The following is a 27,918-nucleotide window of genomic DNA, read 5'->3' on the forward strand; positions in this document are numbered from 1 at the left end:
TTTCAATCACACGGGAAACAGTTCCAGCCCGACCTGTCACTCACCCATGAGCCGCAGATAGGGAGGAATCCACTCGCAGTGCAAAGAAGTAGTTCTTAGTTTTATTTTTAATTCATACTGTTTAACTTAGTCCTGCAAACTATAGTGTATTATTTGGCACCTGTACAAAAAAAAAGGTAAATCCACTATGTAATTTTAAGGGATTTAAATTAAACATCACACCAAAAGCACATTTTTTGTTTTGTTTTTCTAATCATGGATATATGGATTTTTACCAAGTCCATCAACCTTGCCTGGTGGACTTGTGCTACACATACCTGACATTTGTATATATTATATAATTATATATGTGCCAAATGATATAATAATTGAATTGACTATAAGAGTGTGTGTTGGTGTTTCACCCTTAATGGATTCTGACCTAAAGGGCCTGAGGAGGAGAATCAGCAGAGAGCAGCTGAAGGAGCTTCTCCACTCAGATAAGAGGAAGCTGCAGACAGAGAGGAGACCAGACACTTCAACCCATCAGATAGTGTGTGTGTGTGTGTGTGTGTGTGTGTGTGTGTGTGTGTGTGTGTGTGTGTGTGTGTGTGTGTGTGTGTGTGTGTGTGTGTGTGTGTGTGTGTGTGTGTGTGTGTGTGTGTGTGTGTGTGTGTGTGTGTGTGTGTGTGTGTGTGTGTGTGTGTGTGTGTGTGTGTGTGTGTGTGTGTGTGTGTGTGTGTGTGTGTGTGTGATAATGATGGGTGTTCTTCACAACCCATGCTCTTATTCATGAACTATAGAAACATTCAATCAAACACATTCTGTCACAAAAACACAGAAATGCAAAACATTTCTGAACAGAATCAAATCAAGGAAGTAATTACAATTAGGAACTTTAATCATTTTAGAACCAAAATCACAATCAGGTTTATTGCAAAGTAGGAGTACATATGGAATTTGCTCTGGTGTACAACGGTGAATAATAAGAGTCATTGAGTAGAAAATGAACCAATGTCTAACTATAAAACTATCTTAAAACGTATAAGAACAATAGTAAACAAGAATTTACAAGCTATATAAATATACAAAAAAGTAAGTACAATAAGAATATGACTGTATATTCTAAGAATGAAATATATGCCGTATACTTTAAAGGGGACCTATCATGCAAAATGCACTTGTGTACGTCTTTTATACATGAATATGTGTCCCCGGTGTATCGGGGAACTCACCAAGTGTCAGAAAACACAATCCTCTCTCTTTTCCTCCATACCCAAATCTCTAAAAACGGGGCTGCAACGGATCTGATACAGACTGATACAGATTTGAAATTGTTCTGACGTCAGAAACGGGGTGCTCCGCCTATATGGGCAACTCTCCACCTATCAGGGGGAATGAGAGGTTGCGTGGCATGGTAACAGCATGGTAACATCATGGTAACAGCATGGTAACCGCATGGTAACCGCATGGTAACAACATGGTAACAGCATGGTAACAGCATGGTAACATGACACTCGTGCCTCGCCCCCCTCCTTTGCAGGGGGGCGTGGTCAGCTGCGGCTCATTTGCCACAGAATCAGCCCTTGTGAAGACAGGGCTGGAATAGAGCAAATAGAGCGAAATGTGGCATGGCTAAAATGCATGATCTGTTTGGTATTTTGAAAAAAAAACTTCACAGACATGTTTTATATAGGTATGGCCCTACAATATATTATTCAAATATAGCATGATAGGTCCACTTTAAAGTGGCAGAGCTGTGCCGCTGATTTAAGAGAGGTAGCATTGAAGAGAAATGTGCAAAGTTTCTGTTGCAACCTGCATGGAGAGGAGAGTCATGGAAATAGGCAATGTCGTAAAAAAATACTTTCACATATTTCCTGGATCATTGCCAACTCTAAAGGAGAAATGTAGAGAATAAGGTAGTTAATGTTCAGGTGTGTGATTTTATACACACCTTTAATGATATGCACACAGCGGGCATCTGATAGCTGAGAGATCAACATCCCCCCCCCCTCTGTGTGTGTGTGTGTGTGTGTGTGTGTGTGTGTGTGTGTGTGTGTGTGTGTGTGTGTGTGTGTGTGTGTGTGTGTGTGTGTGTGTGTGTGTGTGTGTGTGTGTGTGTGTGTGTGTGTGTGTGTGTGTGTGTGTGTGTGTGTGTGTGTGTGTGTGTGTGTGTGTGTGTGTGTGTGTGTGTGTGTGTGTGTGTGAGAGAGATAGAGACAGAGACAGAGATTATGTATGAATGAAAGCAGGATAAATTCAGATGTTAGATCACACTGAGATGATGAGGGTCAGTTTGAATAAAGACGTAAATCTGGCCATCAGTGAAACATCCATTATAGTTTACTCTAGTGGCATTACGTCAGCTTTAGGAAGTCAGATATGCCTCTGGTTGTGTGGTGGCCTTCACTGTCTGATAATCTGGTGTTTATGATGGAGATGATTCACAGACTCAGGATCAGGTCCTCTGTCCAAAACATCATGACCACTAAAGTTATGAGCTACACGAGGATGAAAGATAACTATTGACAGAGTATAATCAGACTCTGTTCACACTAATCCTCTGGTGAATTCTCTCATTGTGTGTTTGTCCCTGTGGTTTGAAGTGGCTGCTGGCTGCGTCCCTCTGTGATGTTAGGCTTTAAAGCTCCCTCTTGTGGAAGACTCTTTCCTCACCTTCACGTGACAACAGGTTAATTTTAGTGGTGGAAATTATCCAAGTACATTTACTGAATTACTGAACTTAAGTATTTGTTGAGGTAGTTTACTTAAGTATTAATATCTCATGTTACTTTATTCTTCTACTCCACTAACATTTGGAAGCACAAGTTGGATGTTTTACTCCATTACATTTATCTGACAGCTTTAAATTGTATTTATTTCTATGTTCATTGATGAAAAATGAAATCAACTAATGAATTAAGATGTATTATCTAACACCTGGCAGTAAAAAAGTTCAATAAAGTTTGCTCCTTTAGCGGCTACATTGAATTAAAACACATCATTGAGTCACTCCCGGACGGCTTCGGTGACTCAAGTCATGAATTATGGCCATTCAATTAGATTAGATGGTTTGATCCAGAGCAGGATGTAAGCAAAGCATTGCACATTAATTAATAAAAAATGATTAATAGAAAAAAATATATACATATCAACAGTGAAATATGTATAAATAAATACACATAGATTGAAGTCAGTGCACAGAATGATTGGCATAACGTAACGTTGGTAGATAAAGTCATTAGTACCAGATCTATTCAGTTGCTTGAACTTAAGTCTGTTAACATGCTTACCTCTGCTCTGAATACCCCGTACAATCCGATGACATCTTTGTAACGCCAGACAATACATGGCATGAAGACATTGTGCAATAGGACAGGTGCAGGTACTGTACTACACTGATAAAACTGTGACAAATCGACAGTTACAACAACGTCTGGCTTCTTGTCCTCTCAGACAAAGAAGCAGCGGCAACACAACGGAAGATTGATGACACAACAACTTTCGGTGTCTCAAAGAAAAACATCGACATAGTTTACACTGCGGAAGACAAATGCCTTCCCCGGGCTAAAAGGTCAGAGGTGCTACTGAGTGCTCAAATATGCAGCCGAGTATCTGTGCAAGGAGTGCTCAGGGGACAATAAATAGGAGGGACATGTCTTCGTTTTCAACTGCGAGCAATCATGTGGGTTGTCTCAGAATAAGGGCAGAGGATGATGTCTTTGTGGCTGATGAAGCTTTGAAGTGATATTAAGGTGACAAACAGGAGAGAAAAACGTCTAACCCTTCAGTGGAATCACAGAGTTGATATCATGTGGAAGCTTTAAACCTTTTCTGTGCTGTGTGTGTGTGTGAGGAAATCCACAATGGTTTTAAATACATCTGAATAAAAACTGCACCCAGACAGAGGGATAAAAGCCTCTTGTGCTCAACATAGTTTTGCAGACAGACGGTCACAGACAAAGAATTCAAGGTGAAAGGTATCGTACGAAGGATCTTAATGCTGTGTTGACAAGACAGCAGATAACGCTTAAGAGGAACATCAGTAGATCTTAAACAGACGGCTTTTTAAAGTAATGATCCACAACAGGAAAATATGAGTCAGTGCAGCTTTAAATACATATATTTCTATCTCACACACAGAAAGCACTTAACATGAGAATACTGTGATTTCAGAAGGTTGAATTGGTGCACTTGTAACAGTTGTAAATACAAAGTCTGTGTTTTATATTAAGTAATTCTGTGTTCATCGTTTTTATTGAATGTTCAATACCTGGGTGGAACCTCTGAAGTGTGCTCGCTGTGCTGAGGAGATTATATATATTGTGTCCCTCACGTGTCCTCTTCCCTTTTTGTAAATGTTCCACGTGAGAGGAGTCACTGTGAGGGAAAGCTAATATAAGACTGGTTGTTACATCTTTTGTCAGATTGTCGGTAATAAAACTGTATGCTGGCTCGGGTCCTCCATGAACAACACAGAACACAACGCGGAGACCGCTTAACGACACCGGTTACACACATCCATCCTATTGAAGCAGTCACATGGAGACTTGGTGCCAAGGAAGCTGGAGGAGTCAGCAGGGCAGAGGGCACAGGGAGGATCATGTTTATCATACCTACATTCATGCATTTCCAAACGAAGCATGAACTCCCCGAGGAGCACGGACACTGCCAGGAAACGCCTCTGTGCCCTGCAGAAAGTCAGGATGAGCCCCAGAGAACAACAAATAAACAACCACAGAGCGATGAGTGTGTCTGTTTCAGGAGCCGGCCTCAATGTGTCCAAGTCATTAGTGCTGCAGTCGGTACGACCACCCACTCTGACCCCCCCTTTACTCTCACACACTCTCACACACACATACCATGGATACATCACTTCAGGGGACATTACATTGACTTACATGCATTTCCTGGAGACTTATCCTAACCTTAACCTTAACCAACACATACTTTACCCTAACCCGTACCCTAACCAAGTCTTCACCCTAAAATTAATGATCCCCCTCATGGGGACCTCCAGTTTGTCCCCATAAGGGAGGCGAGTCCCCACACGTGACTATGTAAACAGATTTAGGTCCCCACAAGTATAGTAATGCTAGGCCACACACGCACGCCCACACAAACACACACACACACACACACACACACACACACACACACACACACACACACACACACACACACACACACACACACCAAATACAGACAACAGTTTAGAGCAGATAACGACGAGACATAAATCCATTTAACTATTGTATGAAACGTAATTTGAGAGAGACATTATCCACCATTTACTCCAATAATATTACTGTCTGGACACGAACATAAAAACATGTTCTCCAAAATGTGCATATTGTTTAGATTAAAAGCACATCACGTGTGCCCTTATTAACAATTGTAAGCATTTTGGTTTTATTGCATCAGAAAATTGTTGAAGCGATATCCATGACAACTATTTTCTTTGGATAGGACATCATTGTATAATCTTAGGAATTCCCATCAAGTCCGAAGAGGAAAATGAAAGTTTCTCAGAGCAGTATTTGGCTCCTCTTGTCCCGCCTCCTTCTCTTGCCGGGCGGCAGAGTAAACACGCCCTGCTTGTATAAATGCAGCCGGTGTGAGAGTGTGAGGAGACACACCGCTCAACACTCTGATTTGTGGATTACTGGATGGAAATGTCGGACGCGGGCAAACCTTTGACCTCCTTCCTCATAGAGGACATCCTCTCCTTAAAGGACAGGACCAGATTAAACAGCAAGCACTGTTCACAGAAGATGGACAGATGTTCTCAGTGGAGAGAAGGAGCTGAACAGTTTTCAGAGCAACTCAGCGATCAGGAGTTTGGAGAACAGACAGGTGAGCTCCTGCAGACTTTCCATAGCAGTAATGTAATGAATAGAGGTATTTTACTTTCATTTGACGAATATTGTTTTAAAAGATGGTACATATATGCTATAATGATCATTTGTGGAAATGTTGTATACATGTATGGATTTAAGGAGAACATGTTTCTTGAGTCTTTTTATGTCCAGGGGTTTGCATATAGCTGGTCCTGAGAGTCTCTGTGAACCATCACTTTACAGCCTGACATGCAGACATGTAGTTTCCCCCCTTAATGACTTAATCACATCTTTCCTCTCCAGACTGTCTGGACACATCCTGTCCCGGCACCTCAGAGTCCAGTCCCTCCTCCACGAGCAAACAGAAGCGCTCCAGAGCTGCCTTCACACACCTCCAAGTGCTTGAACTGGAGAAGAAGTTCAACCAGCAGAAATACCTGTCGGCCCCAGAGAGGGCCCACCTGGCCGGCACCTTAAGACTCACAGAGACCCAGGTCAAAATCTGGTTTCAGAACCGGAGGTACAAGACGAAACGAAAGCAGCAAACATCAGAGTTCTGCAGGGAGAAAGCAGAGGGACTGGGCCTGAGAGACCAGCTGGTCCGAACTTCTCTCATCACCTCTTTCTGCAAAGCCTATCAGTACAGACCCTACCTGTGGGACTACAGCGGCCCCTGGGGGTCCACGCTATGGTGAAAGGGAGGGGATTCATGAAGCTATGATTTAAAGTCATGAACCTATGTTTAGATTCCCTGATATTTAGGCGATATGTTCACGATCACAATGAGATCGTGGTTATTTTGGCATGATTTTAACCCATGTGTTACATTTACAATGATTTTGTTCCTACACACATTCTGTCATTTTGTATGTTTTAAACACCATCTTGAGGCGATCGACATGTCGTTACTGTCAGTTGCAAATGGTTTGTTAATTCATCATTAAATACATGTGGATACATTTTATTTAACTTGAAAGTGTGAGTGTTAAGAAATACAAACAACATATTATTTGAACTTACAGTACCTCAGTTATAGACAAGTACAAGTTGAACTTTAGCTTATCCGTCATATTTTCAGTCAATCCTGAAGCTCCGTTTTACTCCAATTGTTAAATAATGATAATATAAAATATAGTTTTACACATAAATAGAACTAAATAGGTATGTAAAAACGACTTGTAGTTATAGTTATATAGTAGTGGAGCAGCTTCTTTCGGTATAAACGGTAAGAGTCAAGAGTCTTATAGAAACAAGACAGAGATATGGATTGTATTGCAAAATAGAGCCACAAAATGAAACCTGATTCCTTTTAAGAGCCTCTGTCCTGATTATATGAAGATAAACTATATCTGTGTTGCGATCCTCTAAAAACCCTAAACATATAAGTTGATAGAGAAACTGTAGATAACAAGAAAAAACAAAATGAACAGATAGAAGAAGATATACAAAGATATTCAAAATGTAAATGTAAAATGTAACATACAGTATCAAGATGCATTCAAATCAGCAGTAGTGTGCTGGAGTAACAAATGCATTTGAGTTGATGACACATTCAGCTCAAAGTTTTGGTATTGATTAAAGTCTTACTTAAATACAGACTGTGTTTTCTCAAAGTTGTATCAGAAGATGTTAAGTGAGATGTCAAGAATGTGATTATTGTAACAAAACCTGTTTGTTAACATTATTGCCACTTTGGGACGGACGGAGGGTAAGAGACGATTCATGAAAAAACCTTTATTAAATATATGTGTATTTCTACAGAATGTTCTTTAAGTCATTGCGACAATTATTTCAATATATTCCATTGTCAAACTTGATGAAAACATTTATTTCCTAGCATTTAATTATAATCTGCCACTTCAAATGTGGTGCTGGTAAAACCACACAAACAGCAGGCATATGTTATCACATTCCAAAACAACAATAGATAGAAACTAAACTTCATCAATATTTTTTACAGAAAAGTGTAACATAAGATGTAAAAAGTGTTTTAAATATTAGAATAGCCAGATCTAGGGTCTAAGCCAGGGGTGTCAAACTGAAATACACAGTGGGCCAAAATAAAAAAAATGGGTGCTAGTCGAGGGCCGGACTGGTTCAATGTTTATTGCAGAACTTATTGAAATGAACTTACTGCACATATTAAACCTGGAACTAACAAAGCTTAAATTATTGCCTTTAAAAACAACATTAAATAATCATTTGCATTCATTTCTTATGGCTCTATCTGCAGATTCATTTCTTATGATTACATTTTCCCACAGGCCAACAACAGCTTCAAAAAAACAATTCCCCACAAAGAACAAACCAAACACTCCCTGTTGTCACAAGAAACAAAGTGCAGAAGGAAACATCCATTAAACTCAGCGTGCTGCCCTGTGATGCTAGCTCAAGCAGATACTTGGCATCTCATACTGGGTGAAAGGTCATCAATGTTTGGGCTCAGGCTCTGAGCTGAGGAAACCCTCAATATACCAGCGGGCCAGATCTAATAGTAATAAAACATTATCCTGCGGGCCAAAATTAAATCCACCATGGGCCTAATTTGGCCCCCGGGCCTTGAGTTTGACACATGTGGTCCAAGGTATGTCATCTACTGCAATCATTGGCTGTCTAATTGTGGCTGTGGACCATCTCCATTATCTGCTCCCATGGCAATTTAGCCGTTAGCTTAGAGTGCCAGAATGTCCTCGAGCGGCCCTGCCCCAGGTATCACAGGCAGATGCACTTTCTTATCTTTAACTGTAGTCGTCCTGAACAAAGACCGTCATCACGAGCCCCAGACTCTACCGGATCCTTTCTAAAGATGGACATATTTACGATTTAAGCATCGCATGAGATACAATCTCTCTTACGGCCCGTCCACACTACAGCTTCGACAGCTTCAAAAACGGTTTCCAACGCGTCTGCAGTTGAGCAATGTTCAACTTTTGAAGCTTCTGAAGCTTTCGGTGGAAGCATCAGCCAATCAAATCATATGCCAGTACAAGCTCTAGCCAATCAAACCGCTGCTTGTGTGTCCGGGGCGGGAGATTCATGTGATTGGTTGTTGGTCGAGCTTCAGACACACCCAGCTCCAAGCTTTTTTTGAAGCTGTAGTGTGGACGGGCCGTTACAGTACATGAAGTGGCCAAAGTCATATTGTGCACCGTGCACATTTCCAAAAACATACAATACAATATAAAACAATTCAAACAAACGCTACAGATAAAAAAAACACAGTATCTTGTAAGGAAGTCCCCTTTAAAACTGAATTCAAAGTGTGCGTCTGTTAACTAACACATGAACACATGTTCCTAAAGAGCTCTCTGGAGTTCTCGAGAAATATTTCTACAAAAGCTGAATACCGTCAGATCATAACTTCATGCAGGTTGGCAAGCTGACTCAGTACAGAGCTGATAAGATGGCATGCAGTATTTAGGGTTTAACATATTTAAGGAGGGTAAGTGTGTTGCAACACACCCAAAGTGTGAGCAGAGGACCGATGGAAATGGTAAAGCGAGACTTCAGAGCTCTCAGACCAATAACCTGTTTGGCTTTGTGAAGTAGTCGCCCTCATTGGCACTTTGTTTTACTTCTACAGATTATCATGAACTTATTTTCTTATTGCTGTCTCCAACTTACTCTATTGTTAAGTGTTGATCATTCCCCTCACCTTTCAAACTAGAGATGGCCATGAGCTTACATGTTACCATAAACTCCAACAACATCTTAGAATGTAAACGCTAAAAAAACATCAGAAAATAATCTAGAATCTTAACAATTTCCTTAAACTAAAGTGAGTTCTTATCAACAGCACCATTCATTCTAGGCCCTTGGAGTAAACAGGTAATTAGACATGAAGAGGGCAGATAGCATCTGTTTTGACGGCATTGAATGTCTGACAGTATCTCACAGCGTCTCTCAGCGTCTCAGCCATACTCGAACACGCTCATCAGATAAAGGAGCTTGTTGCAGGGTGAAGCTGAAGGTTAGGAGAAGTATTATTTTGGCACTTGCCATTGTAATACCTGCACTTCCGCTGTCTCAAGGGACACGGTACATTGATTCCCAGACACAGAAGACTTAAAAACAACATCCTCCCGTCTGTTTAGCTCTCTGGCTCGGGGAATGTCTCTCAATCTGTTTCTGCACCACCTGGATCAACTGGATTTGGAAAGTAAATGACTAAAAGCTGCGAAAAGGAAGGTATCAACTCACTGCCAAATCTCCTCTATACTTGGATCATAGATTGTGCATGTAAAGATTAACTGGGATATGGAAATAAAGCAAGTACAATCAAAGACACCGTTTTTATTTTTCTCATACTGCCTGCACCTCTTTTCACCCTCTGACTGAAACCAGAGCCCAGTCTGCTCTGATTGGTTAGCTGGCTGGCTCTGTTGTGATTGGACAACCACTTAGAGATGTCCTGCCCCTTAGCCTATCAGGTATGAGTGCTAGCCAATAGAAGCACAAGTGTTACCGAGTGTTGTCACTATGTTACCGAAGTAAACAAAGTATTCCAATGGAGACGTTTCAAACATGGGGGGGGGGGGGGGGTGTTGGAGAGAAACTCCCTCTGATGGGAACACAGGGATTTGAGCCTTTACAGACCATTAACTACATGCTCATAAATCTATTTAACACACTACAGGAAAATAGCTCCCTTTAAAGCCTTTGCTATCAAGACTTCTTTGTCTATATGTAGGGCTCTGATTGTGAGCTGCGGTGTGGTCGTCGTTCTCTTCAAGGTGGCCAATGATGCTTTGAAAAACAAGAAGATTTTCATCACAGATGAGGCCGAAAACCAAACCCCGAACACAAAGACGGCCTTTGTCAGCGTTCAAATATGCCGTGACTGTCGGACAAATTTGTTGGAGTTGATAAGGAGGGTTTAAAACAGCCCTGATCTTTTTCACATGGGAATAAACTTCTTTGGGTATAGTGTAACTGGATCCCTCATGTTTCGGTACCAGTAGCGCAGCTGCCTTTCTTCTCCCATCAGAAGATACACTGCTGCTTATCCGATGGTTAACATTGATTGCAAAAAGTGTGTGTGTGTGTGTGTGTGTGTGTGTGTGTGTGTGTGTGTGTGTGTGTGTGTGTGTGTGTGTGTGTGGGGGAAAAAGAAACCGGGTGAAGACAGGCAGACACACACAGAGAGTAGCGTCTTTTTCCAGTGTACTTATCTGTGGGATAAAGATTTCAAGTAGTGGGACAGTTTACTTCAGATTACAGTGATTAGAGAACAGTATGACAGGGACAGAGGACATGGGATGAGGGGCCGCTCATTGTGCGCTTCAGATAAACAACCTGCTCGTGGACAAGGGCGAAAACTAAACACATCAGGGACATCAGCCTTACAGCACAAGTGTACGTGTCCTGAGGCATGCTGCGCTGGATAAAGCTCTCCACTGTCTGCATCTCCAAACAATCTGATCAGTGTTGTTTTCTGTTGCTATACTGTATCTCGTGTGGGAAACACGTTTGAAATACAGTATTCACCTTCATATAAACAGTAGAGTAAAAACAACGCAGGAACCACAGTTGCCCGAGGAGGAGCATTTTTGGTCTTAATGTTGAAAAAAATCATTTCGATTTTCCATATTCTTACTTTTCTCCAAAGGGCCTTACAGTGCGATAAACCATAAAGATACAAACAGCAACAACATGCAGGTCCAACTGTTTGAAGTAAGCCGTACCATACCAACGTAAGTGCTGTTTATTTAGCTTGAAATGGGCAACATCTTGTCGGTGCTTCTTTTCTTTTAGGTTTAAGCAGAAACAGGTGGGTTTTATATTGCCAGGTGTTGCGAGCCAACAATAAACTCAGAGCCAACCATTCTGGGCTTATGATGACTTAGTGGATTTAAACTTAACACCTGGTTATCATTGTCTTTGTGAGGATGGTGATGCCTGCTGTGTGTCAACCTTTAAATGACACCATACCGCCCTCTACTGGAGCTCAAGAACACATTTCACACAAATATATTCGTCCAATTTACTGGTTTTAAGCTATGCATGTAGATCTGGTTTTAAAATATCTCTCTCCGTTATGTCGATATTTACCCCACTTCAATCGAGCTGGTATCTTGATGTGTCTTACTGTAACATTTGTATTCAATAGGAGCCTTTATCATTTGCCAAAAAACAGACAAGTAGCGCTTGATTACACATACAAATACAACTATATAAAATATATGAGCATTGAGCATATGTGGAGACACATCAGTAGTGAGTGGAAGGTATGATTTAGTTGCATTGGAAAGGTTGTGATTTTTAACTAGATGTGTTGAATGCTTGGTGGTTGTATTATTTTTTCCCTAAGAATAAAAACCAACAAATATTTTCCCCAGTGAGTGAGAAAGGACATAATATAGATTATCAAAGCAAGCTCTTATTTAAAGCTCTTGCTATTTTTAGGCAATATTATCGGTCTCAGATATATAAAAATATATAAAAAACATGTCCATGAAGTGTTTTGCTCAAAATACCAAACAGATCACCCATTCTAGCCATGCCTCATATCCCTCTGTTTCACTTCCTGTTTCAAAAGTGCTGAGTTGGGGTATAAAGCTTTAAAAATAAAAATAAATTGATAAATAAAAAAAGGAGGGGGCTGAGCTCATGCGGGACCCGGCAGCTACCGTCTAAACTAAATGCTGCCGTGATGAAACGCCACATCATGGATTATCAAGGATCCTCTCTGAAACAGTCTGGAGCTCAAAGGCTTTCTCTCTTGCCGGTTATACCACAAGGTGAGTTCCTTTTTACTTCCTGCTTCTTCACACACATGCTCTCCAGTACAGGTTAGCTCTGAGTGTTAGCGATGCTAATGTAAACACCGACCATATTACGTCCAAAACAGTCGGGCATTGTTTCCGATAGCAAATCTGGATCAGCTCCGTTGTAGCCCTGTTTTTAAAAGATTTGGGTACGGAGGAAAAGAGACGCTGCGTGAGTTCCCCGACGCACCGGGGACACATATTTATGTATAAAAGACATCAAAAAGTGCATTTTGCATGATAGGTCCCCTTTAAACAAAACCCACACAAACACAGCCTTCTTCACTTGCATGTTTATTTCAGCTCCAGTGTTACAAACTGTAGCAGCATTGTCACAATGAAATCCTAATTGCATGCCCACACTTCCAAGCATTCGTGTTCTGGAGATGGCATTCTCTCATAAATCACCCCGACTCCCATTTCAAACATTTGTGATCAGCGAAACAATTATTTACATTATGGAATGAGCCATATAGAATATCATCTCTCCTGTGTCCTTTAACATGTGAGCATCTATGAAAAATAACATCATTTTGACACTTTTAAAGTACTTTGCAACAAAGGGTGGGAGTGCAACCATAGCTGAATGCAATTGTTAATTTTGTGGAATTAAGTCAGATATTCATTTTTTCCCCGTTATAGTAGACTTGTGTTAGTGAATCCTACTGAACTCACTTATATTATAATAAAACATCATGAAGCTATGCTAATTAATACACTTATATATTCAAGCCAATTGAGAAAACATTATTCATTCATGTGAGATCACAATTATATTGAAATTAAGTATTTTATCAGTCTATATAACAATCACATAATCATGTTATTTCTCAAACATATTGAACATTTAACACATTTTCTCAAGTACTTTAGGAGGTTATAGGACGTCTATTTCTGACACATTCAGAAAATAAGCCGCTAAATAAGTTCAAGTGAGGAGGGATTTCTACACAGAACTAGGTTCGCATGAATATTCATAAGCAGGAAGGCAAACATCATTATATAGACGGGTTGGAAATAAGATGCATAGAATACAATGCAGGTCTTTGGCATATTAATAAGTACACTAATGTACATATTAGCAATCTGCTCCTAAAGTGTTTGTGAGACCGAGGGAATCCGATGAACTTTCACCAAAGGAAAGAACAGCCCGTTTGATTAAAGACAAATGAATCTGGATGCTTACATCAATGTCTTGACTTCTGAGTGGGAAATAGTTGGAGAAGCCGGTGAGCACACAGGAAATGTGAAACCACAACAGGATGAGCGAAATAAAAGAAACAGCGTTGCCTGCCTGCGGATTGGAGCCGTTACTCTTCTCAAGGCGATAAAGAGTGCCTCACAGTTCAGTTATTATGTTGCATTATGGATCACAGACAGTCTGAACTTTATACTCAGTCAAAGATATATTTTGAAAATATTTGATATACAATCTATGACCTTAAAGTCAATATGACACACACAAATTCCAAACATTACACCAGATCAAATGCAAGTGAAAGTAGAGACACTATCTCATTTCTGAAAAATAGTCATCCTCCAAATATATAATCCTGTTTATGAATATATATATATAAAACAAGCTGCCTTCTTTCTGCAACATGTATGGTTCTTTCAATTACACTGTTATTGTGCGTACATCAGAGGCATTGTTTGCTTTAAATGAAGGCAAATAAATGGCCCTTTACGGCTTTTATGAAAACACTTAAAAGCATATAAAAGTGTAACCAAAAAAATGAACAGCTGCAGACCGGCATTTGATATTTTGATGTGGAAGAAACCAACACCGCATTCAGTTTAGCAAGATCAGATTTGACCGGTTCAGGAAAGAAAAGTTAGCTTCTTTGATGAAACTTAAAGGTGGGGTAGGTCATTTTGGAGAAACCAGCTCGAGTGCGCTAGAATTTGAAAATACACAACCGGAACAAATCTGCCACTTCCTTATAGAGCCCCTCCTCCAACACACACGAACGCGCACATGACCAATGAGGGCACGAGATAAGTTTGTGCCCCGATGGAAGGCTGACAGGCAGGTAGGCCATCCAATCCGTTTGGCCGGCCCGGCTCAGATGATTGGTCGTGCTTTTTACAGCGCCACGGCTTCTACAGATGACATTTTGTTATGTATTTATTGTCAAAGCATTTAATGTATTCATTGCTATCAGGATGTTAAGAACATTCCATGGAATATAAAAAAAAGTGTTTCTGAAGTGAATTACCTGCCCCACCTTTAAAGCAAGAAAAATAAAACAGAGGACAAAAAGGTTTTTAAAAAAAGAATCATAATCACGAGGCACTTGGAAAGCGCAACTGTTCCGTTGGCCGCGTGGTGAAAAAGAGGAATGTGTAGTCGTGTTTTTTGTTAATAAATACACAGTGAAACAAAACAAACAAACAGCGTTGAGTTTCTTCCGCATCCGTAAAACACAAGCCTCTGCAAGCTAAACTAAATAAATAAGAAGTTCCAATATTAAAAACTACAAACATCGTTCAAGACAACTTAATTATACGCTCTCTACATGTGGAAGAGAGAGCAGAGCGTCTGTGGAGTGGAAGAGGAACGAGACGAACTCTCCTATGTTTATCCATCATCTCTGATGCATATCCTAACTTTGAAGACACCTAGACTTCGACAAGTGACGATAAGGGGATCAAGTTTCAGCCAACTTCCCTGTGTGGCAACATCTTGCGTTCCTTCCTCGAACAGCACGCAGCGAGCTCATTTCGCTTCAGGTTGGAGTCTTCTTCATTTCCTAGATCGAGGTCCTGCCTCATGTTCCATCTGCTGCTTTGTCAGGAAGTACTTGAAGAACTCGTACACCGACCAGGCGATGGCAGTGGAGGGCATCTGGTATATAATCCGAGCTTGGGCCCCCTTAAAGAAGGCCGGCAGACCCCCGAGGCGGTACACTGTCCTGAAGGTGTTAGCCATCCCCGTCAACTGTCCGCTGACGTTAACGGAGCTGAGCACTACGTTCTCTTGAGTGTTCAGGAGAGTTTTACAAACGTCCAGCGGAGTGGTGATCGCTGCGGAGATGGCTCCCGCCGCGGCCCCCGACACGATGTGACTGCCGGGGTGGTAATGTCTGTGGGGGTTCAGCTGCTCCTGCATCAGCTCGTAGATCATGAAGTGCACGGCCTGGAAGGGGATGTTCATGGTGAGCTGCGTGCTGTAGCTGCGGTAGAAAGCCCCCAGTCCCTCCTTACGAGTCACCGTCTGAACACAGTCCCAGAGCCCTCGATACGGAGAGTTGTACATTTGCATCCTCTGCTTCACCACTGAGCCATGGAGAGACAAAAGTACTTGTGTTAAAGGTCCCCTGTTATTCTGTGTTTCATCAATATATCACAGTCTCAGATATATACAAACATGTCTCTGATTGGCTCCAAACACCAAACAGATCATGGCAGCATTACCCATAATCCCCTCTGTTTCAGCCCTGTTTCCAAAGTGCTGATTCTCTGTCTGTCACTTCAGATGAAAATAAGGAGCCCCTCCCCACGCCCCTCTGAGAGACATTTGGTTAGAAAGAACTCAATGGTGCTCTAGGAGGAGATTCAGATGATAAGGGGGGGGGGGGGGGGGGGGGGGGGGGGGGGGTTACCTTGGTTGCTGATTGGCTAATGGTTACACAAGACAAAAAATCATAAAGTGGCCAAAATCTGATCAGCTCATTTTCAGACAGGTTTTTATTAGGGCTGTCAGTCAATTAAAATATGTAATCGCATGATGTCCATAGTTAATCGCCCATTTTTATTTGTTCTAAGTTTTTAATACTCTTATCAACATATGAGTGGACAAATATGCTTTATGCAAATGTTTGTTTATTATCATAGCAACAATGACAAATATTCTCCTGAATATTCTCAACACAACAACCTGGAACCTCTCTCCACTCTCTCCTAGCCCTGTGTACTTCTTTGCACTGAGCCAGTTGCTCAAACAGACTAGCCTGTTTACAGTTGTCGGCTAAATGCCGCTCCTCTGCCTTCATCTTCAGCCAAAGCATGAGACTGAAGTTCTGAAGCGCTGTGATGTGCAATCGACACGTTGGATGCGATCTGAATTATCCAACGCAGCCCCTCGTCCTCCACAATGTTAAGCTGTAGCCCCCCATTTAGCTATCGCTGTTGTTGTCCAGGCGTCTCCCCGGCAAACTTTCGTGGTCTGCCGCAAGCTAGCGGCAGGAGCGGGGCTGTCAGCAGGCGCGGACTGGCCGTCTGTAGAATCTGGAGAACCACAGAACGGCCGGTCGTCAAGTACCGTTGACGGCCGGCTCGGTTCGCTGGCGGCCGGCACCGCCCTTACTTTATTATGTTTTTAAACGACCTCATCGAAGTTGCACCGACAGAGGTACGCCGTTTCCCCGCAGCGAGGCTTTCCCCCCGTTGACAGTTCACTAGCACCCCCCCCCCCCTCTCCCACCATCCAACTAACAACAACAACGTCAAGCCTTTGGGCTCTGAAACTACGGGGCGTGCCGAGGACAAATACACATGCGTTAATCGCACATTAAAATAATTAGTGGCGTTAAAAAAACGGACGGATGGAAGCGTCGACAAGAGCACGGTTGTGTGCAAATTATGCAAAAAAGAATTTGCATATCACCGCAGCACATCAAGCCTAAAGTATCACCTAAATGCAAAGCATGTAGCAGCTAGCGTGGACGTTAGGAACCACACCCTGACCCAACCCACACTCAACCAGATGACTGGTTTCAGGGCCAGGATAAGTAAATCCACGTCTGAGAAAATAACCAACTCCCTGGCTCACTGGATTAGGGCTCGACATTAAGGACTGCCCGATGGCCCGGGGCCGTCTAGCATTTAGCTCGGGCAATGAAGCCTCACCTGCTGGGTGCCCGATCGGGCAATCTATCATGCCAGTATCATGCAGCTCGCGGATCCAGTAATGAGTGACCCGACAGTAAAACTAAACATATCTATAACTAGTTTAGGTAGTTTGAGAGGTAATTAAAATAGCTACGTGTGATATTCTAACCTGAAGTGTGTGTTTTGTCCGCTCACCGCTGCATGTGGTCATGCAGAGCTGCGTGTCGAGTCTCGACTCGTCAGCAGCAGCTGATCTCTCTCTCCCGTCAGATTAGACTTCACTCGCGTTTATGTCCATATCGATCAGATGCAGCTAGTTCTAGCTAATGATATGACTACCTGCTTATTAAAAGACACCTAAACAATATAAGTGTCGCTATGCAACCGGATGAGGCCACAAAGTATAGCGCAGCATTATGCATTTGTTTACATGCCCACCGGAACCCCGAGGCATTACCAACAGATCAACGCACAATCAACCCATACAGGACATCTCTTTCTCCACATTACGTGTTAGACATTAGAGTTGACTCTTCTTGTCTGTCTCATACTTTTCTTGTCTGTCACATAAGTGGCGCAACTGAAGCGGTATTGCTCTAAAGGGAAATGATTTTGACCGAAGATATTTAGATTTGCCGGCTAACGGGAACTCTGACGTGTGCTTCGCGGGTGCGCTCGGCTCCTCTCGACTGCTGCTCGGGTCTGCTCGGTCAGCTTCCGGATGAGGAGGCATTCGTTCGACCAACTTACAGTAGTTAACATTACAAACATTAACATATGATTAAAAATGCGATTAATTTCGATTAATTAATTACAAAGCCTCTAATTAATTAGATTAATTTTTTTAATCGAGTCCCGGCCCTAATAATAATAATAATACATTACATTTATAAAGCGCTTTTCCTGGTGCTCAAAGTGCTTATGTATACAAGATATGAAAAAGGGGATTTTGCATAATAGGTGACCTTTAATATTATTTCCCATATGCAATTTAACAGCTAGGCTTTTAAAAAGATAAATAAGCTCTTTGTTTCGACCAAAAACTAAAAAAGTTGTAATACTAGAAGGTGACTTATATTTGAATGTTTCTAATGCATTTAGTATTTACATTCGGGCTGCGACATTAATCGAAATGTTATCAAAACATAATCGTGCACCACATAGACCTATAGAGTAACCCTTTATCTTACCTTCAGCTGGGTTCATGACGGCGTCGTGGAGAACAGTGGCCACACTACCTGCCAAACCTGGTGAAACAAACACACATTGTCGAAATGAATGACTTTGGTTTCAAGCGTTTTAACATCAAGTACATTTTTTACAAATGTGAGCCTTTATTCAGTGCAAGTGAATTATAGAGCTGTTTGAATGCATGAAAGAAAGGTTGGTACTAGCACATCCCAGATAGCATGTTTCATATTTGGATGACTTTATCCTCTCCGTTGTAAACAGGATATAATGACTTATCCCACAACCCTCCTCGTTGTTACTTAGCTCAGTGTGAAAGCAGTCAGTCCGAATATCAAGATATTGATGTTGAAACGTGGGAACATTTACCATTTGCCAAGTGGCTGTTGCCTTCGCTCTGCATGACGTCACTGAGTGAGCGTTTGACCCGCTCATAGCAGGCGAAGTAGATGGCATGTGCGGGCCCCGCTCCGATCATGGTGATGTTGAGGCCCCTCAGCGGTCGGAGGACCCCCTCTGTCTGGATGATCCTCTTCAGAGCCTGATACACACCCTTGTACTGTGCGTTTGGCGACGGCTGCAGGCTCTGCATCCGTGTCTGAAGAAAGAGGGATATTTTAAACATTGCGACTCATTTTCAGGTTCATAGTTGTATTTTGTGTCTCTACTGTGACGCGTTTACTTGCTGTAAAGGTCACCTATCATGCTATAGGCAATAGCATAGGTCTCAGAAATATAAAAATGTCTATGAAGTGTTTTGCTCAAAATACCAAACAGATCACCCATTCTAGCCATGCCTCATATTCCTCTATTTCACTTCCTGTTTCAAAAGTGCTGATTTTATGTATAAAGCTAAAAAAAGGGGGACTGAGCTCATGCAGGAGATGCTACCGGCAGATACCGTCTAAACCAGGGGTGTCAAACTCAAGGCCCGGGGGCCAAATCCGGCCGTGACTTCATTTTCTGTGGCCCCACAAGAGCGTGCAAAGAATATTATGTTTATTATACGGTTACATGGCGATTTACAGAAGCACGTTCTCCATAAACTACATGTCCCACAATGCATCTCAAATTAGACTTTTTTCTCAGAATTTGACTTTTTTATAAATGTCACTTTTTTCCAGAATGTGGCTTTTCTTTTTAAATCATTTTGTGACATTCTCACTGAAGAGACTTGCAATTGCCCCAGACTTCTGCTTTCAGACGTAGTTAATTGTGAAGTTATTACCCTATCGGATAATAATCCAATGCAGAGGCAATGATGTAATATAATACATTATTTTATATATATATATATATATGTATTTTTATATAGTCTTAAAGTTACAACCGGCCCTTTGAGTGCAACCCTAATGCTGATGTGGCCCGCGATTAAATTGAGTTTGACACCCCTGGTCTAAACTAAATACTGCTGTGATGAAACGCCATATCATGGATTATCAAGGATTATCTCTGAAACAGTATGGAGCTCAAAGGCTTTCTCTCTTGCCGGTTATACACCACAAGGTGAGTTCCTTTTTATTTCCTGCTTATTCACACCATGCTCTCTCAGGTTAGCTCTGAGTGTTAGCGATGCTAATGTAAACATGCACCGACCATATTACGTCCAAAACAGTCGGGCATTGTTTCTGATAGGGCCGTGGGTAAAGCCAGCCTACATTTCCGATATTACGTCATATCGGACGCAAATCGGGGTCAGCTCCGTTGTAGCCCCGTTTTTAGAGATTTGGGTATGGAGGACAAGAGAGAGGGTTTTATTTTCTGACGCTGCGTGAGTTCCCTGACACACCGGGGACACATATTTATGTATAAAAGACATCAAAAAGTGCATTTTGCATGATAGGTCCCCTTTAATGTTCAAAAAGGTCTTTATTTTTCCTCATACTGCCCGTGTTGCAGCAGTTTTCTGGTTTGGGACCGAAACTCCCTCTAATACCCCTTTCACACCAGCGCTTTTTCAGCTCTGGCTCGGAGCTGGAGCCTGAAAAGTGCCGGTTTTTCCTGTTCACACCGCAGCGGCGCCGGCTCTTAGCTCCGGAATCCGGTTCACTTCCAGCTCCAAAATCGGTCTAGAGGCAAGAGCTTTGGAGCTAAGAGGCGACGTCGCTTACGTCTCTCTTACGTCGAGGCGTGCAGGAAACTAAACCCACCTCCCCTGAACATGGGTCGACTGTTATGCCTGTCTACAAGCAAGCAGTAGTGCTTATAAACACACTTTATAAAGTCAGGCAACACTAACCAGGCTTCGTGTGATTCTGTTTATTTGTACCTTACTTTGACCATCCGTTCACTGTTATCGATCATTGTGGAGAGAGGCAGACGTGTTGTCTTGTATTATTGCAGCTATCGGATGCAAGTAGTCAGTTTATCTTCGGTTGCTATGCTAACATCACCCGTTTGATACCAGAGAAACTTTCATAACAGCGTTGTGATACCAAACAGTGTCAATTCAGACTGACACACATTCACTTAGGCTAAGGGGAACTGGGGATATGCATCGGCTGCTTGTGTGAGTCGGACAGTGAATACTTTAGAGCGGCCGCTGCAGTGTGAGCTAACCGGGAGCTAACGGGAGAATAAACTCCCGTGGAAGAGCAGCCAGCACTGCAGCGGTCGGTAAATGCTGCAGAAACACATTAATAAACAATGAACCACGGCACTCTGGAGGTTGGAGAAGTCGTTATTCAATTTATTCTGGCTTCGTGTGATTAAAAGCAACACGATCATCGACCCGACGCAGTTCCCCGTTGTTATGAGCGCCGTAATGGCTGAAAGCCGCATAAATGTTGGGATTTTAGCCTTTGCTGACTTATTTCATGCACAAAAAGGGAAAGGGAAACCCCAAAAAGTAGGGCCTCTTTAATGATTTGCAAACATACTAAACCTGAGGCTCTGAATGAATGTGCCTCTGTGGTTTTAGGCGAGTACCTGTTGTATGTCAAATGATGATTTATTTGTGTATTGTTCCCTGCCACATTTTCCTGACAGTAAGAGTACTTGGCAGCAGTGAGGTCCTGACTGAGAGATGCGTGTCTCTCCTGAAGCTGCTGCTGGAGGAGGCCGGGGCAGCTCTTTGTTTCCCCCCAACCATGCCAAGTCATGTGGAAACCACAAAGCATGTTTTTATTATATTAACATATCTGGGGCTGGCTCAGGAGATAGGCCACGTCTATTTTCCTCAGCATGTCCCCATGTGTTTCCTTCCTTTGGCTCAACAATAAAATATCAATTACATTTCCGCTTGATACAGATTTGGGAATTTGGGGCACGCAGATCTTGGTAGCACAGTTTAGGTTTAAATCACATTGTTCTGTTGAAGACAAACTGGACATTAAGGCCAATGAATAGCTGCAAAATCAGTTGATCTAGAAATTATCTCAAGGGTATTTTTCACTGAGTGGGTACAAAGTAAACCACGAATAGTTCCAACTGTATTCCAGATCAGAGCTCTTTTTTATTATGAACTACTCAATGCCTTATGATAAATAAAATATCTTGTTTAGACAATAATAATAAGAATGAGTACGTACGTTGTCTTAGAACCAAGACCTAAGCTTGAAGTCAACGTTTATAGACATGAACCAATGGTTAAGTGAACATCTAAATGTGTTACTGATTAGAAAAAAATCTTTTAATTATGGTTTTAAAAAAGCTAACACTACCACTCTTTGCCTCCTTACAGAACAATCATGGTGCTCCTTGCATTGACACTGACAATTACATTTATTAAATATGTATTAAAAATAAAATATTTGGCTGACATGATTATGGAAATGAAAACCGGTGATAAATTGTTTTAAATTGTGTCAAATGCATCCTATATCTTCTGTACGTCCAATCTTATATTATTTTCCGAATACAGCCCATGCTAATAATGACTGTTGGGGTAAAAACAACCAAGAATGCATAGGAAAAAAAGCTGAAGATTCCAAAAAATGCTTAGCTTACATCATTCAATAAGCAAGTATTCAAACTTGGGTGTAAGTGGTCTAAAATAAGACTAAGGAACTGAGAGAGAACTTTAAAAAAAAATAGTCCTGTGCCCTGTACTACGAATCAATTCAACATACCCCGGATATGTTTGAGTTATCTGGCTTAACTAACCCTAACAAACGTGATCTCGCTAAGCGGTTCTACGACGCTGTTATCAACTCAAGCCAGGGTTTCTTTGTCCGGCTGAGAGCATGTTCACATGAAAGGGGCGGAGTTAGCAAATATGAAGAAGTTAAACTTTAAACATCCATGACTTAAACACCTTATCCAGGATACCAGCCACAACATAGTTTCACCTGCAAGGTGAATACAGAACAGCTGGTTAAAAAAAAAAAACCGACAGTGTTTGATGCATACATTAACAAATTCTGATATTACTGCCCCATCTAAAACATGAGTGGACCTGACTTTAAATTACATTTGACTCTAGTGTTTCGCCAACCTAATGTGTTTGTGCATACGGCAGTTTAAACTGTATATCCTTTTTTCCTGTAATATTACTTGATAGCTTTAAACTCCGCACACTGAGCTCTGATTGGTCAGCAGGCGGTGCTTTCACTGAGTTGATCTCCGGAGCAGGTTTGGTGTTCAGTAGAGATGTCCCGATCCGATCACGTGATCGGAGCCGATCACGTGATTTTCCAAAAATCGGGGATCGGGAGAACAAAATCGGGGATCGTGATTTTTTTTTTTTTTCGATTTTTTTTTTTTAATTTATTTAATGTTACAAAACAAAAATGACCATGTTCACGTCTTAAAGTCATCCTGAGGATTTAGTTTTGGTTTAAAATGACACAACATCATGTATGTGTTGCTTTCTTTGGGCTTGTTTTCATAGACCTGGTTGCTTATTTCTCTGAAATCTGGCAACAGAGTGGGCGCAGTGTCTAATAGTAGCAGTAAGCTAACGAGAGGCTACGTTCAGCTGGTGACTCGGGAGTCGGGACAGAGAAAATGTCAGGAGTTTGGAAGTATTATGAAATTGAAAGCGAAGGCAGTGTAACAGCCAGATGCAATGTTTGCAAGGCGGAGGTTCCGCATGGTGGAAAGAACAGAGCTACGTTCAACACGACCAATCTAATACACTACCTGAGAAACAAACACCAACAACAACAACACGACGAGTACACAGCGGCCACTCAGGTATCGGCACTGAAACAACCGACACTTTTAAAAGGAAAGAGAAACTGCCCCAGAACAGTGAAAAGGCCAAAAAAATAACAGCCAAGATAGCTGAATTCATCGCGTTGGATGACCAGCCGTTATCTGTTACCTTTTTTTTCTCTTAATGCATTGCATAAAGATCGGAAAAAATCGGTATCGGCAGATTGTCAAAATCAAATGATCGGAATCGGATCAGGAGCAAAAAAAGGTGATCGGGACATCCCTAGTGTTCAGCATAAGTTACCATGGAGATCTACACCGGTAAGAAGAGAACCAGCGTCGTAGGACCGGAAACCCAGAGTTAACCCTGAAGTTAGCTCGCTAACCGCAAATACTACTTCGTAGTACAGGCCACAGGACTAACTTCAGAAGAATGATGCAGATTATGTTTTCATTAGGCTCTCAAAAGAATCCCTTGTGCTCTTTCTGCATGAATATGTTGGCCCACAGTTGGACAGTGATAACAGAACCATTGAAGCATACCTACAAAAGGACACTCCCATCCACTACATAGCACATCTTCAGCAGTCCTGTCCTTATGGTGGTTTCCTAATCAACACTGCTGAAGAGTTACTGCGTACACACACCCTTCACTGAGAGAGGCGGATTCCCAATGTGCACAGCAACGATAAGATCCCCTCCTTTCATCGACACTCCCTGTCGCTGCATCTCCTTTTTCACTGAGAGGTGACAGGTTCAGTGGATTGTTAGCACTATCCACTGATGACCCGGTCTTATTAAAACCAGTCATTGGGCTAAACTCAAGTTAGAGCTGGCATACCTCGATATTGATATTGTGACGATAGTGTAGACCTGACCATTCGATTTATTACCCAATAAGATTGTGATCATTTACCATCAGAAATGGGTTTATCGAGTGGGTAACGGTAAAAACGAGTAAGCTCAGGATATTTCCTCACTTGACTGTAATTCAACCTTTACAACCAGGAAAAAGACAACATGCTATTGTTCAACGTCCAAATATCCTAAATGACACATCTTGTCTTAATCTCAAATAACAAGATGGATATAGTATCAATATATCGTCCAGTTCTCTTACTGTCTCCTATGTGAAACATCAATTCATTCATTAATGAAACACAGACTGGAAATAAACGCATTGAGGACTCGTTATGCCTTTTATGCAAGGTCTTTTCTACACTACATTGCAGCTGACAAAATAATGGAAAATAGGAACCATTCTTAATTATTCATCAGCTTTAATACACGGAAATTGCAAAACAGGTTATTTGTCAACTCCAGACATGCACTGATCAAACTGAATGAGTACCTTCAGCTGGAAGGCGCTTGTCTAAACTTAGAAACTTTAAGAGGAAATAGCCGCAGTGGTTTGAGTAATAGGCACATGGGTTAATTTGGAAAGACTTTGACACTGAAACAAAGAGAATATCATCTCTCTCTCTTTTTTCTTTCATTATGTTAATGAAGTTTTCCGTGCCACATCAAGCTAATCGTTAGGAAACAGGGGCTGAGCAGAAGAAGAGGATTGTAGGAGCAAAGTTCACATTCAAACCAACAGTTTACTTTGCTAATTTTTAACAAGCTTAAAACTAGTCTAACATCTAATTCAGTTACACAAACTTGAACAATAGCATTCAATGAACACACCCAGTTCACACAGAGCTGAAGTTAGAAGGAGTTTCTGTTTCATTTTTAAGAAAACAATACAACTATAATGAAATGTTGTTCATACTGGGCATTAGTTGTATTTCCATTTTTTATTATTCTTGTTAATTATTTCTCAATTAGTGGTTTAGTCAGGTTTTCCCCACATTTCATAAAAATGTAACCAGTTAATATTTGGGATTGAGAAATTACTGGAATCAAATTAGTTCTCCAACAAGAACAAAAAGCCTAATCACTAAGACTGCACTTTTTCTAAATGTACAATGTTATTATACACGACAACGGCATTCATTCATTTATTATTTACATTTATTTTATCCAACCTCCTCAATAAACTCCAACATATCCAGAACTCTGCTGCCCGCCTCCTCACCCACACCCGCTCCCGTCCTCCAGAACCTCCACTGGTCTCCACAGGACTTTGAACTTGATTCTTTGACGGACGGGGGTCCGTCAAAGAATCAACTTCAAAGTCCTCCTCATTACTTACAAAGCCCTCAACAATCAGCCCCCCCCCCCCCCTACCTCACAGACCTGCTGCACCACCTTCCCGCTGCCTCCGCTCATCAGAAGCCAACCTCCTATCCATCCCCACCCGCATCAATCACCGGACCTGGGGGGACAGAGCCTTCTCCGTCGCTGCCCCCTCCCTCTGGAACTCACTCCCACAACCCATCAGAGACTGCACCGACCTCACCACCTTCAAAACACTCACCTCTTCAATCTGGCTTTTAATGTGTGATTGTTTTTGTATTATTTGACTTTAACTTTATATTTATTTGTTGTTCCTTTATTTTATTTTCTCTTCACTATATTATTTAAAGCGTCTTTGAGCACCTGTAAAAGCGCTAACAAATTAAATCTATTGTTATTATTATAGATGTACTGTATATTCACTCTGCCTCTGTTTGTAGTACTTGGTTGGATACTATACTGCATTGTGTTGCACTAATGAAACTCAATCTCATCCAAAAGGCAAAACAAATGTCTTGATCATAATAGAAAAGCTATTGAGACCATTTATAATGTAGATTTTATCTTCTAATAATGGGGACTTCAACAGTGAGGCAGTTGACTTATGTTTACTGGTCAATGAATATATGAGTTGCCACAGAAGTATACTTTGAAACAGCAATTGAGGGGTTTAGCAATAGCAACATTGTAAAGGTCAGTGTTTACCTTTTTAGATTGTAGATATCTCGAGGTCATATGTGGTTTGAATGTTAAGGCAGTCTGACATGTTTTACAGCCGAGTCAGTTACTTGACCTTCACTTACCCTACTACGTAAGAGTAATAGGGGCAAGTCTGGGTAACGAACATGTTAACCCGTTTACACCATACACAGAAAAACGAGCTCATGCTTAAAATAAGAAGAAATGTGTGTCAGACATGCTTAAATGTGACACATTAATTATGTTAGCAAAGTTACACCCAGAAAGACGGCTAGTAAAACTGCTAGGTTTGGCACATTTTATTTCCATTTAATTCATGCTAGCCTGCTCAACTAGGTTGTTCAGTTGAAGCAAGCATGCAGGCGTGCTTATATTAGCTAAGGCTAACTAAGGATGGGCATATGGTTGCTAACGCTGGTTAGCAACCGATAGCATGTTGTCAATTAGCAGCCCTTTGTAGCTAGTAGTTGTAAAAGCAAAACACATGTGATTAGCTGTGTGTGTAGCTTACCTTGACAGAGTCCACAGGGTACATCACCGTGTGCTCCAGGATGCCCGCCACGGCTCCTGCTGTCATGTGGGTCGCCACTGAGACATGAGGTGGCAAGCTCTCGTAGTCCCCGTCACTATCAAAAGGCTCATCGTCCTCTTTGCTTTTGACCTGCGACATGTCCAGAGCTGCCACCACCGGGTCCGAGCTCAACTCCATGCGTGGAGAGATCTCCCCCGTCCGTATTCTCCACAAGATAACACTCAGAGAGCAGTCGGCAGCATGGATAACCACAACATCATCGCTACTTAGTGGAGTTCCAGCGCCGGTGAGACGTTCCCAAATCGGAGGCGTGGCTAAGATTATTATGGACCAATCAGATGTAGGATATGGGCGGGCTCTTGGTTCGAGGCGTCCAATTAAAACTTCCCGTGGTGGATTCCTCTGACACTTCACTGTGCTGCTGTGCATCCCTGCTTGTCTCTGTTTTTGAATGGGTTTGTTAAGTGTTAATCTCATAGTGTTGCTTGAATAGATAAATAGGTTTGGTCCCCTTATCAGGCAGTTTGTTTTCACTATAGATGACCTGCAACTCCCCTTACTCATAAGGACGGATCCTCAATTGAATAGGCAATAGTTATGACTGCTAGTAAAAACTATATGTAAATATTCAGATCGCCAGGCAAGTTAAGTAAGTAGCCTAGCAATGACCCACTTTACAGTATTGTATTTCAAGTAGCCTACACGTGCTTCAATGTTTCAAACAATTAAGAGAAGAGAGGGTTTGTCACCAAATATTACTATAGGCTAAGTACTCTAGCTTTATTAATTAAGTTTAAAA

General features: G+C 41.6%; 2 protein-coding genes across 3 annotated transcripts; one reads left to right on the forward strand and one right to left on the reverse strand.

Moving 5' to 3' along the window:
• The first annotated feature begins 5,521 nt into the window (after positions 1-5,521).
• On the forward strand, positions 5,522-6,760 carry nkx3-1 (NK3 homeobox 1). The gene is made up of 2 exons (XM_034091972.1): positions 5,522-5,838; positions 6,126-6,760. Exons 1-2 carry the CDS (start codon positions 5,652-5,654, stop codon positions 6,515-6,517), a joined length of 579 nt encoding a protein of 192 aa, XP_033947863.1. The 5' UTR covers positions 5,522-5,651; the 3' UTR covers positions 6,518-6,760.
• Positions 6,761-12,867: 6,107 nt separating this feature from the next.
• slc25a37 (solute carrier family 25 member 37) lies at positions 12,868-27,412 on the reverse strand. Of its 2 annotated transcripts, none has more exons than XM_034091226.2 (4): positions 27,099-27,412; positions 18,980-19,208; positions 18,613-18,669; positions 12,868-15,868 (listed from the first exon to the last, which is right to left on the reverse strand). In XM_034091226.2, the coding sequence occupies exons 1-4, from the start codon at positions 27,294-27,296 to the stop codon at positions 15,336-15,338; spliced, it is 1,017 nt and encodes a 338-aa protein (XP_033947117.1). In that variant the 5' UTR covers positions 27,297-27,412; the 3' UTR covers positions 12,868-15,335. The 2 variants fall into 2 exon arrangements, with proteins under 2 accessions (XP_033947117.1, XP_033947118.2); XM_034091227.2 differs by lacking the exon at positions 27,099-27,412 and adding an exon at positions 25,940-26,026.
• Between the last annotated feature and the right edge of the window lie 506 nt (positions 27,413-27,918).

This window comes from Pseudochaenichthys georgianus, chromosome 9, assembly GCF_902827115.2.
Source record: "Pseudochaenichthys georgianus chromosome 9, fPseGeo1.2, whole genome shotgun sequence".
Taxonomy (NCBI): domain Eukaryota; kingdom Metazoa; phylum Chordata; class Actinopteri; order Perciformes; family Channichthyidae; genus Pseudochaenichthys; species Pseudochaenichthys georgianus.